Genomic DNA, 12,958 nt, shown 5'->3' on the forward strand with positions numbered 1-12,958 from the left:
TGCAGCTGGAGTTTTTACCCATAGGTAAATCCAGAAGATGTGATTAAGACCAGCTAATCCACAACAGATCAGTTAAGGACTTGCTCATCTTCAAAATGTCAACTTCTCTAGAGCTTTTTGTTAAATATTTACATCTAATTTCTTTATAGGTCTGATTTGCAGCATCTGGACTAACTGTTGTTGAAGGATTTGTTCTAAATGTGTATTGTTAAATTCTTGGATTTTCTGTATCCCACTCTTCTGTTAGAAAGTATCTTCCTGCAAGAGCACTTCTCCAAATCTTTGATAGTCAAAGGTTGGAGGTTTGTTTTTTTTTTTTTTTTTCAACTGTTTTTCATTTTCCCTTGTGTTCTCATTTTGTGGCTGTGTTCACACAGCATAAGGAAACAAATCTGGAGATGGGTTACATTTCAAAACATAAAGAATAGTGTTTCAACTTCTTATATTTTGTAGCAATACAAAGGTGCTCAGACCTTAGTTTTGTGAAGAAGCAGTCTGATGCTGTAAGGAGTGAAACTGGTTTATTGCCAGTCCTTAGAAACTTCTTACCATCCTCCTTCATTTCCATTCCTGAGCTCAGGATACACTATCAGACTTCTAATTTTGAGTGGTTAGTGATACGGTCAGCATGAGGGTTTAACAGGGTGATGGTAGGCCAAGAAGGGTGCTGACATCACTTGAGAAAAATACAGTTTGAATCTTTGGAAAAAGCAATGTCTGATCTCTCCTGTTTTTCAGTTGAACGTGGGGACGATTGTTTTGAAGTAGAATTTCTGGTCAAGGACGCCAATTCAAAATCCCTGGTCATCATGAGAAACTTGATTGCTCTAAGAAACAAGATAAGCTGCCCAGAAGCTTTTTTAAAAAATCAAGATATCTAATTGTGGATTATGTTTTGCATGAAGGAACGACATGTCCTCAATTGCCATTTTTTTTTTTTTTTTTTTTTTCTTTTCTGTCCCCAGTGGGATCCACCTGTCACTTGGGCTTCTGCAGCTTCTGTGATGATAGCTTTTCAATGGGAACTCTGAGAAAACCAGTGTTTGGAATACTGATATTACAATTACTCTGCAATATTAATTTATTTACTGATTACCTGCTGCAGAGACACTCTGAATTTTGGGGAGAACAATAAATCTTATACTCAGGCAGAGTGACTATCACATAACCAAGAATTAACTGTGTTTAGGTGAGAAAGGAAGGGGGTCATACAGTTTTGGTTTTCTGGTGTTCATTTCAGTTGTTAACTGGCTCCTATGGAAAGCACAGGTCCATTTGCCATTTTGGTTACATATACCATCTTACTTAATGTTTGCAGGGAAAGCTTTTTCCGTTGAGAAATGCAGCTGATAATGTGGCAAATACTAAGTCACACTTTTGGGCAGCTGAAATGTAGATGTTTAAAATGCCAAGCTGAATTACAGTAATCCCCCTGCCATTTACCTCTATTTACACAGTCTTTAACTACATGATCACATTGTGGTCTCTCATTATTTCTTTCTCTGCTTTCTGCAGCCAGTGGAAGGATGGCTGCAGAATTAAATGTGGAGCTGTGAGCTGTAGAGGGAAGGAGGCTGTGGTGGGATGGACCTTGACTGGTTTCAGGGGTAGGGCCATATATAGGGGGCATGACAGAAGGCAAAGGAGAGTTTTAAGGTTAAAGATCCCTTTAACCCAGGGAAATTGTATCTTATTGTATCCCCTACCCAGGGATATCTGAGAGGGTTTGCTCATGAGGAATTTTCTTTTGGCTGTTTTCCTTTAAATTTGCCAGTTTCTTCAGACCTAAACTGGTTAAGACACTTAATTGAAATATGCCTAGGAAAGAATTTGATTATATTTGGTTTTATGTTTAAATCGTTGTAGTTTTGTCCAAGTATAAGCCGATTTGGATAGGAAATCTGACATTTTTCTCCATTTTTAAAATAACATATTTAAATGTTTAATGCCGTAGATTGCTTTTGGTAAATCAATATCAAAGTTTGTCCTGGACTCAATAAATAGTATTCAGAGGTTGTAAGCTTTTGTTTACCAGTGATCTTGCTGGTCTTAATCCACCTGTCAACTGGTTTTCATTAAGAAAGGACATTGTACATGTTTAATTCAAGCTGTCTTCAATGTCACATAGTCCTGGTCAGCAACATTTTTAAAAGATATTTTTAATTTGCTGCTGACAGTTAATGAAGCATTTAAATAAATGTCTCAAACACCTATTCTGCTTTTTATTGAAATAGTAAAAATTAGACTGATTATGAGGTCTTAAGTTCTGAAAATATGAAACTCTTAGTGTCTTGGCCGCCTCAGAGGCTTTTAGTGTTGAAAGAGTAGATTTGCCCTCCATCTGTTGTGGCTGGTGATACTTACTTGCCAGTCATTTTAAGTCACATTAAAAGTGCTACAGTGTACTCCGTATTGGTGCATTAATCTTCTATTTTGAGTTCATTTACAGAGTGGCATGGATTACCTCCACTAGATCTATAATTTTGAGGTGCAGTAGTACCTGTCAGGTGTAGCTGAGAATTCAGGTGAGAGGCAAGACTGCCACGATATGCAGCATTTATGCAGTAATGTTTTCAAGTCTCAGTGGGGTTATAAAAATAACATAAAACTTTGCCATTGAAGAGGAAAAAGTTGCCTCGTTTTTTACAGTATGTAAATATAACAAATGTCATACCTCCTTTGGTGAACATGACTTTCTTTTTTCTTATTTCGTATTAGCTGACATAAAGTAGTTCCCGGGAGATTTTTTCTGAGAACGCAAAAAAGATGACAGCCATCCAAGTTAGGGTTCAGATAAATCAGCAAGGTGCAAAGATCAGTGATTGCTTCTTGAGGTTTGGGGAGATTGCTTTGCATTTTCTCCCCAAAGATACAGCAGCTTTGTGTCTTGAAAGGAAGCGTTACTTTCTGTTGGTAGTTGGCAAAGCTGTGCTAGTTTACTCTCACTGGCGAAATGGGCCCTAAATTTTAAAAATACTCAAAACTGCCATCTGCCAAGAATGTCATAATATACTGTAGTCTGGATTACATATGGTGCAAGACATTACGCCCTTCTGATTTTTTTTTCCATTCAATTTTAGTTGAACTTATCAAAAATGTGATGGGAAATTTACCCTTCTTATTTGCAATGTCTGTCTTGGCTATGAAATATGATTTAAATATTCTTTTTTTATTATTAGACATGATATTTCTTTTGGCCTTAGTGTTAAGGATTGATGCCAGATTATAGATTTCTCAATATAGGTTGTTTTTATTTAATTATTTTTTTAAAGGACACTTCCCTTTGATACAATAAGTACCTGTTTCTTGTGACTATGTTTTGGGAGTTATACTGTTGTCATCTTGCCATTTCCCCTTATTTTATGTGTGTTTTGTGTCTTTATTTCTTTGTTAAACCTGGTCTTTTTTTTATGGATGTTTTGATCTTGTTTGGCATTTGATTCATTATTGTTTCTAATTAAAATTGAGGTCCTTCTATTATGATTTCATGTCAAATATTTGGCATTCCCTTATGCTGTTCTTTAAAGCAGTTAAATTACTATATTGGGCTATTGCAAATTACAGTGACTTTTTAATTTTTATTTAATTGTTAAGATTGTGAAATAAACTGTAGTTTCGTTAAATGTAATTAAAGGGGTATGGACGTTTCCTGTGTCTCTTTTGGCTTTCAATTGCTGTTCTGTAAATGCTGCAATTTAGAGAATTCAAGTCAATTGACAGCATACTATGTAGATGTATACAGTTTTCATTTATATTTACACATCTTGTATATTGTTAATGATAGAATTTAGTTTGTGTATAGATAAGGGTTTATTTCACTTGAATTTGAATTAAGGGAAGATGTGTATAGTTGCTAAGAAAGGTTTGCTTTCCACAACTGAGTTTACCAGCTTTACGAAAGAAGAGTATCAGCAATCTTAGTCACTTCATGACATACAACCAGTTGCTAATGCCATTTGTGCCAGCTTAAAGCACCAATTATTTTATGCTTTGGGTACGCAAAATCAAACTGATAGTTTTTAAAGGGCACTCTATTCTCTTGTTTTGTAGCATCCTCAAATGTTTGTTTTGAGACCAAAGGGAATATATTTTTTGCTATTTCTGACCTTTTAATAGTCCTTTAATTTGCATTAAAAAATTCACGTAAGTGACAACTCGTATTTGCTGTCACTGACCTAGTAAAACCTAGCACGTTATTTCTGTGGAAAAAAGGTGATTATACCTTCATCAATTACTAGAAAAGACATTAAAACCCTGTTATTGAAATGAGAGAAAGTCTTCTAAAATACTACCTAGCGGAACTAAACATTTACAGCTAAATATAAATGTTAAATTCAGAACTGCTACTCTGACCTGTGTTCATTATGCTGAAGTAAACTGTGGAGGGACTCAAAACCTTGACTAATATTGCCTCCTGAATGGCTTATCTTGGCTGGATTAATGAGGAGACTTTAATTTTAAGGAATGCTTTTCTTGTGAAGACTTCTTTAAAATTGTATATATATTTCTGCCATACGTCCTTCTAAAATTGGAGTAATCATAACAATCCTGTAAATCTGTTGGTTTTGAAATAGTAATGTCCTATTTAATTAATATTTATAATGTTATCAGTAGTCTGTGATCATTTCTAGAGCTAGCTGGTCCTGGTTTGTCTGCTTAGGATGTGCTGGGTCTGATTTTGTCTATTAGTGATCCTTGCTAGAAACAGCTCTAGTACTGGTTCTCGTCTCTGTGGAAGTCCGTAAAACATTTGACTCTAGGGCATATAGGAAATTTATTTCCTTATTTAGGTAGTGTGGAGATTAGAATTTAAATAAAATTGTTGTGGTTTGAGCCCAGAGGGCAACTGAGCACCCCTCAGGTGCTTGCTTACTCCTTCCCCCTCAGGGATGGGGAGGAGGAAATAGAACAAAAGGCTCTGGGATTGAGATGAGGACAGGGAGGGATGACTCGCCCATTCTGGTCACAGGCGATGGGTCCCTCCCATGAGTCGCAATCCTCTCAGCGACGGATTGTTCCAGCGTGGGCTTCCCTCAAAGTCTTGGGCTTAGTCCCCTGCTCTGATGTGGGGTCTTCCACGGGCTGCAGGTGGCTTCTGCTCCACTGGTGACCTCCATGGCTGCAGGGGGGGCAGCCTGCCCTCTCACCATGGGCTGCAGGGGGACTCTGCGCCAGTGCACCTCTGCCCCTCCTCCTTCTCCATTCTTCCACTGACCTCAAGTGTCGGTATAGGTGTCTTCCTTACAACTCCCACTCCTCAGGTTCCTCTTCTTAAATATGTTCTCACAGAGGTGCAGCCACCATCGCTAATTGGATCAGCCTTGAGCAGAGGTGCATTCAACATGGAGCCGGGGGAGCTTTGAGAAGCTTCTCACAGGGGCCACTGCTGTACCCCCCTCCCCTGCTACCAATCCCCTGCCACACACACAAATCCAACAGAAAAATAATGTCATGGAAGTGGTGGTACTAGAAGGGGAGGGAAGTTGGTAGTAGTGTTGTTTTTGGTTGGTTGGTTGGGTTTTTTTGGGGTTGTTTTTTTTTTGGGGGGGGATGATGCTGTTGGAACTTGGTTTTGAGCTTGATCATACGTGATTTCTTTAGGTGTGTTAACTCGTGAAGTTTGCCGATATTAAATCTGGGACACATCATTTGTCTAGCAGAGCATCTCACAGAGGATGGGATGACTCTAAGGATTGGAATAACAAAAGGTTGATTGATGGTAAATAGTTGCAGTGCAAAAGCATCAGGACTAATAAGAACTTACTACACCGTGGAAGAGGATGGCATGAGACTTCATTGTCATGAGATAGTATGCCCACTTGAAAGATAAGTCAATCTTGGAAGGATTGGATAGATGTTTTTTGTGGTGAGTGGAAAGTAGGTGTGCTGTTGTACATGGTGCTGGCAAAACTGCATATATGCTGGGAACACAGCATGTAGGTCATAAAGGTCAAGGAAGATGACCTTGAGAGAGGATGCATTAAATGCCAGAGTGTGGTGAGCCTGGTCATATGACAGGAGATGCACGGAGTTTAGCCTGATATAGCCACACTAAGGAGGATGGATGTGACTCCTGTCAGTAACTATATCAGTGAATAAATGTTGGGGAGAGAAAATTATTTCAGCTGAATGTCAATAGTGATCCAAAATGCACAAGTATGACCTGACTGTTAGTAAGTTCAGGCCAATTATTTGAAAACAATTTACATTATATAATGGATGAGAGCCTGACTGTAATCTATAAAATTATTTATTGTGGTATTTGGAAACTGCACTTTGTCACACAGGAGGTCACTTTCAGTTCTTTCCCCTCAGGTAGGGGAAACATTGCTAGAGGTAAAATTCCTCAGATTTTACTTAAATTACAGAACTAATCAGGTTAGCTTTCTTGTGTTTTGTAGGGCTCACTGGCAACTTTACTAAATTTTTGATATGCTTACCTCTTAATATTGTGAGTGCAACTTCAATAGTTGGCTATGTCTTCTCTGTAAATACAGTAATTAGCATGCGATGCAGTTGAAAATTTAGAGGAGTAGTCCATCTGTTTATGTAGCCCTTTCTTTCAGAAGAATTGTAACTAGAATTACTGAGATAATTTCTGTAAATAGAAACAGAAGTCTGTCTGCAGTGCATTTCTTTTAAATCCTGCTATTTTTAATCCATTAAAACCCTCTCCAAATATTAGGACTGTACCACCCAAATAATGGGAATTAGCTTTGAGTGGATAATAAGAGAAAGATGGTGTTTAGAAGGGAAAAGAAAGAATATAGAGATGGTACTGGGCCATGGTCTACAGCTGTTTTATACAAGGGTGGTGAACTTGTTGCACAGTTGAGTTTACATGACTGGCTTTTGTCAGAGCTGTTATGTAGACTTCTGACTTAGTAACTGGTTGCTGGTTTGCAAGCGTTTGCTCAAACATCAGTGAACACGCGATAGAAATGCTTCATGGCTTTTGCATCAGACTTGAGGCTTTAGCAATTACATGAGTCATGCAGAATTGCGTGAAAGTTGAAGTCCAAGACCAAAGTTAGGTGTTTTCATGAAGGACTGTTAATGTTTACCAATGCCATATGGAATTTAATACATTTGCAAGCAAGACTTTTAAACCTAGTATAAGAACGGAACGGGAATTGCATGCTGGAGAATCAGCTGTCTTAGATAAGCAGGAAAAACATTCCCCTCTTTAAAAAGAAAAGAAGGGGAAATGATGGTAAACAGTATTTTTTCATTTGCACTGAAAACTTTCATATTTCACAAGAGCATTTGATTAGCATAGATAAATGCATAAATATACCACTGTACAGAGGTTGATAAAGGAATAATAAAAGCATCACATGTCCCAGTGACATATCAGGAAAATTTTGTGACTCTAAAGATAAATTAGACTTCAGTGGAATGCACAGATGATGCTTACAATAATAAGATAATATTTTGTTGATCTGGGTTCCTGATTACTTGATAATTTAGTTAGGGTGTCAAAGCAATTCATTGTATCAAAAAAGCAGTAAATGTGAATGAGAATGTTTCGCATGTTGATTTTTATGCATGGTATCTAGAGAACTCATTTCTGTAAGAATTTTTGCAAGTAAAAAATTAGCAGGAGTCAAAAGAGACCGGGTATTTTTATGGATAACACACATTTCTAATGTGTATTTGCTGATAATATACATGAAGACACTAGGAAATCTGGTTTTAAATCAAACTTCAAACATTGTTGTCCTTTGTGCCCTTGTTAAAGAAAAATTACACTGGCTCAGATTAAATACCCCTGTAGGTGAAGTAGAGTTCATGCAACAGTACTTGGTTTTGGAATATAAAGCAGGGCAAGCGGATAGCTGTCCTTCCCCATCAAACTTCCCATGCTTTCTGTGTTTGTGGTTCTTGGAATTATGGAACCACAGGTGATGGATACCCCGTGTGCTTGTTGATAAATACACACTTTCCTTTTGTCACCATTTCTCCAGTTATTTTCTTGCATCTGTGTAAATTATTGATGTCTACAGTGTCCTTTGGTTTAACAAGGGGTTGCTTTTCGGTTGTGAACTCCTGCTGAATAATTTTTTTTCCTATTCTCCTAATTCTATGATCTTCTGGGTTTGGAAATAAACATTTTCTCGTGTCTTTGAATTCTGAGCAACATAGAATATTTTTTTTTTTTCTGTAGGTATGAAACATTTGTTTCCAGTGATTCAAAGGGAATGCAAAGTCTACTGAGTACATAACTGGAGGAAAATCAATTAATAATTAAGAACTTCCCTTGTGTACAGTTTACATCTTTGTATTTTATAGAGAGCCTAATGTTAGTGCTGGGCCACTGAGCATCTTCAGACATTTTTGTGGACTCAGGATATAATAGCATATTTTCAATGAAATCAAATGTACCCAAAGTACCTGTTAGCATAAGAATCTGCTCTAGTATAGTTGGGTTAAATATTAATGTAAAGATTTTTGCCGTTGTGCATTTTTATCCATAATTTCTTTAATTTGGTATTACGCATTTTTGCATAATTCAAATATAAACATCTGGACAATTTACTCAGCCAGCATAATGTTACGTTTTATTGAAGTGCATAGTGTATTCTCAGGACTGTGTACCAGCAGCTAACTGTTCAATATTTAAATAAAAGAATTGAGTTTTTGCATTGGAAAGTGTAGCAGAAATTGAACTCCTCCAAGAAGTTCTGTTCATTAAAAGAACAGTGTACTAATTAAGTGTACTCTTTAATATGTGCTGGGCCAGTAGCAGCCTATGTTTCACTCTACTGGTAGATTTGTCAAAGAACATTAGAAATTTCTTTGGGGTTTATTTTCTTTCTTAATTTAATTCAATACCCTGTTGGCTAAAAAAGTAAACTTGTGTGGTTCCAATTTTGTATGTGCATTTAAAGAAATCCTATGTATCTTAGAGGTGTTCGTTATCGTGAGCAGTTGTGTATGATGAAGACTAACTCTACAGCTCAAAGAAGTACTTTACACAAAGATTTTGTTCTTAAACTACCAGAACATACCTTAGCTGCAAGCCTGAAAATGGCACCGTATCAGTTAAGCAAACTTAATATATCAGTGCAGAAGGGATGAGATTACACAATAGCTTTTGTATCTCTCACATAACTGTTAATAAACTTACTATATCAGGATATTTCTGACTGCTGAGTCAGACCTGGGTTAAAAAAGGCTATCATTTAAATATACAATATAATCTCTCTTATTTTAACTTTGACTCAAAGAAGTGTTTTCTTGTGTGCCGACTCAGAATTATTTTCTGAGTTTCTTTTCTTGAAATGAGCCCAGTTGATCTAGCAGCTTATAAAGAAGAAAACCTTTTTTTTTCTCCTCACACAGTAGCCGTTTATATCAACTGGTGTGCTCCTTTGTGGATAATATTTGGCTTGCTTTATTTTCCACAGTTTATGACCGCATCTTAAATACTGAGGGAGTGCGTGTGCACTTTTCTGTTCAAGGATAATTCAAGCTAAGATGCATGTGGTACATTCAGCTTTCTTAAACTGAACCTTGAGGTTTTCATAAATTTTCTGAATTGGTATTTTTGTAATAGGGACAGTGACCTTTCCTGCCCTTGTCATTTGATTATGGATTCACTGCTTCTTAAAATTGTGTTGCACAAATGAAAGTGAATAAAAAAATGGATTAAACCTAATCATTTCTCTGCCTTATAATAACTTACAGACCCTCAATTTATTTCAAAAGAGGTCTGTTCTCCTTTAGGTATATCCTTTCTGTTCTGTCAGGGATGAAAGAGGGGCAATTTGGGTACTTCTTTCTGGCCTTTTTCTTCTCTTTCTCTCACTGTGGGAGAACAGAGTAATAATCTATTGTTGATGAAGTTTCTGTGATTTTGGGTGAAGAGAGTAATAATCTATTGTTGATGAAGTTTCTGCGATTTTGGTTAGGGGCAGAAGAGCACAGTTTGGCATTTGTAGGCATCCTTGCAGAAGCTTTTCAACCTGGAATTAAATTTTAAGCCAAACAATTAAGTTTTAGCAGTTACTCCAGATACCTGAATAAGACCCAGGATTTATAGTAATTTGTGCCTGAAGATAAAAGCTAATTTTTATAGCACATATTAAAAAAAATAGTATTACAGTTAATCGCAGCCACTGTCCGCTGCATTGATTACAATGCTTCCATCAACAGGATGCATTCGTTTGTGAATGGTAGTCATTTACAAAATAGGGGTTTAGAAACTCAATTAATTTGTCTTCTTTAATTTTAGATCTGAATAGATAGGCATAAATCATGTATAAATCAGTTATACATGCTTTATTTCTGAATGTAGTAAAAATGTGTTAAATATTAAAAGACTGGAAAATTAAGAATAATTTTTTTTCTTTGATCTTAATTATTTGTGAGAGATTTTTTTCACTTGGTGATAATTTATTTACTTCCTGGGATGTCTGTTTTTATCTCAGTCAGAGATGCTGGCAAATGCTTTTGTATGCTGGGAAAAAAATGTTTGGCTCTTAATATTTTATCAGTTCCATTGGGCCAAAGGTGCCAGCAGTTGTGGATATGGCCACCAGTCCTCAGTGTCTTAAGCCTTCAACCTCATCACAGGGGAATGTTATAAATTATGAATAACAGTAGATGCTACTCAATGAATATTTAATATGTGATAGGTATTTTTGACTGAAATTACTTTTTCACTTGAACAGTGATTTAAGCTGTAGTTTTTGGTTTTATGAGGTGACACTTTTTATAATATCAAGGAATAGCTGGGTGCAGTTTGAATGTCAGAGAGCTGCAGGGTAACATGAATCACACATATTTAGTTTCTTTCTGAATGCTGGAGAACTTTTTAATTCGCACAAGACCAGAGCAGGATTTCCTGGTTTTGTGTTAGAGTGTCTTTTGTATATTGTGTCATCATCTTGTCTTGCCCAGGTATATCCACACTTCAAAATTTTTAAACAGTATCAATATTGTCGGTGTTTTGTACTGTGTGGGGAATTGAGATACTGCATCAGTTTTCTTCTTTCAGATTTGTCAAGTCATTGTACTTGGGAAAATACATATAACAATCTATCTGTTTTTTTCTTACAAACAGTGTAGTGTCTTGGCTCTGAAGAAGGCATACTGCTGACTTGGAAAAGAAGTAGTCATGCTGCTGTCAGAAAACCTATTTTCTGTGTTTACTAGCACCAGGAGAAAAGTGTATGCCTTATAACACACAGAAGTGATACTTGCTGATGTTGCCTCTCCTTCCTGAGTTGTCAGTCTTCTTTGGCTCATAAGGTCTTAGCAGTTTTAGGTAGAAAAATGTATTTATTTTGAAAGGTGATGTGTGTACTTGTTCACAGTACTAGTTGACATTATATTCCAGGCCTAAAAGCCAATAGGATTTGGTTTCAACTTGAAAAATAAACTTCATAAATACTATAACTTATTTAAAAGCAAAAATTAATTTCTTATTTATTGCATAGACTGTGTGATTGGTACTACGTTACATGATATTTTATCCAAGGTTGAAGTGTCCCATTTGTAGTCCTACTGAATGATGCTTCATTTTACAGGTGGCTGTACAGTGTGGCCCAAAGGAATTTTGAAGAATTGAAATGATATGCTGCAAATATTTTGTACATTTATTTACTGCTGACAGTGCTTCCCTTACGTTGGATGATGTTTTAACTGCTCAGGCTTACTGAGTTTTCAGATGTCTGGGGTTTCTATTATGCAGGGTTCAGTTTATTTAAAGAATTGCCGGAGTTTTCAGTTTTCTGTTCCTTAGACATACTGAATTCTGAGGAGTTTTAAATTCTCCTTACCTTTATGCAAGGTGGTACGTAGCTTGCTTTTAGACAGCATTGCTTTGTTCTGCTCTTGATTGGTCTCCCTTATCTGGTATAATTCAGCTGTTTGGTTTCTTCCAAATAACACCTTCACAGATTTTCTGAACAGTAAGCTTGGAATGCTCAATGGAAATACAACAGTTTCATTGAAAATGTAAAAAAAAAAAAAAATAATCCACAAACAAACAAACAAAAAAAAATTAGCCTTTTTTTTGGCTGATATCACAGAGAATATGTTATATTAAACTTGGTTGAGAAAGGGAAGGAAGGGCAATATTTCTTGCATATCCTGACAAATAGACTTGTCTCCTTTACAGGAACAAACACTGGCTCTGAGGAAAGAAGGTATAGGTGTTGTGTTAGATTCTGAACTGCCTCATCTCATTGGTATTGATGATGATCTGCTCAGTACTGGTATCATCTTGTACCACTTGAAGGTAAATACACATCAGTGTTTCTGTAGTCCTTATGTGCCTTGTAATTTTTTTTCAGTAGACAAATTGTAGTATTAATTTGCTATCTAAATATGGTGCTCATTACATTTCTTCATCCTAGTAAGAAAAGCTCGTTACATTTCTCCATTAGCATAAGAAAAAGCTCTTGAGGTTACAACTGATTCAGTTAAAATATTTGTTAATTTACTGTTTAGGCTTATCCTGAGGGTCAACTGATTAACCAGAGATAGGTGTTTAATGTTCCTATCCATGTATATTATTTTTCATTCATCTCATTGCAAAGTTTGACTTGAAATCCAAATGTAGATTAATTGCCTTAAAACTGCACAGGTGATTCTACAATCGAAACTTGAATTTTCTGATAATATTGTATAGGAATGACTGTGAAAGCATTCTAAAAATGCTACCTGATTTCCTTATTTTCATGTATGTTTAAACATATATTTCATTTAGGTTACTCTGAGAGAGTGAATGGATAATGTATCTTTGTGGGGGAGGAAGGGAGATTTCAATTGAAAATAGTGTGTATTTTTCTCTTAATTAGGAGGGCCAAACATATGTTGGCAGAGAAGATGCTGTGACAGAACAGGATATTGGTATGGAATTTGGCATTTTTTTACATTCTTTCTTTAGTTGTTTTTTTCCTTGTTCTTACATCCCAATATGTGAACTAAGCATAATTTTTTTTTCCAT

At 36.2% G+C, this 12,958-nt stretch overlaps 1 protein-coding gene across 4 annotated transcripts in view; it reads left to right on the plus strand.

Annotated features, from left to right (window-relative positions):
• Positions 1-12,958, plus strand: part of KIF16B (kinesin family member 16B) — a 143,945-nt gene that overhangs the window by 53,739 nt on the left and 77,248 nt on the right. For all 4 annotated transcript variants that reach the window (XM_042789555.1, XM_042789553.1, XM_042789554.1 and 1 more), the window contains 2 exons: positions 12,128-12,247; positions 12,810-12,861. In XM_042789555.1, coding sequence (XP_042645489.1) covers positions 12,128-12,247; positions 12,810-12,861 — 172 coding nt within the window. The remainder of the gene's footprint in view (positions 1-12,127; positions 12,248-12,809; positions 12,862-12,958) is intronic.

The sequence above is a fragment of the Tyto alba genome, unplaced genomic scaffold, assembly GCF_018691265.1.
Source record: "Tyto alba isolate M040663 unplaced genomic scaffold, T.alba_DEE_v4.0 Super-Scaffold_16, whole genome shotgun sequence".
NCBI classification, from domain to species: Eukaryota; Metazoa; Chordata; class Aves; order Strigiformes; family Tytonidae; genus Tyto; species Tyto alba.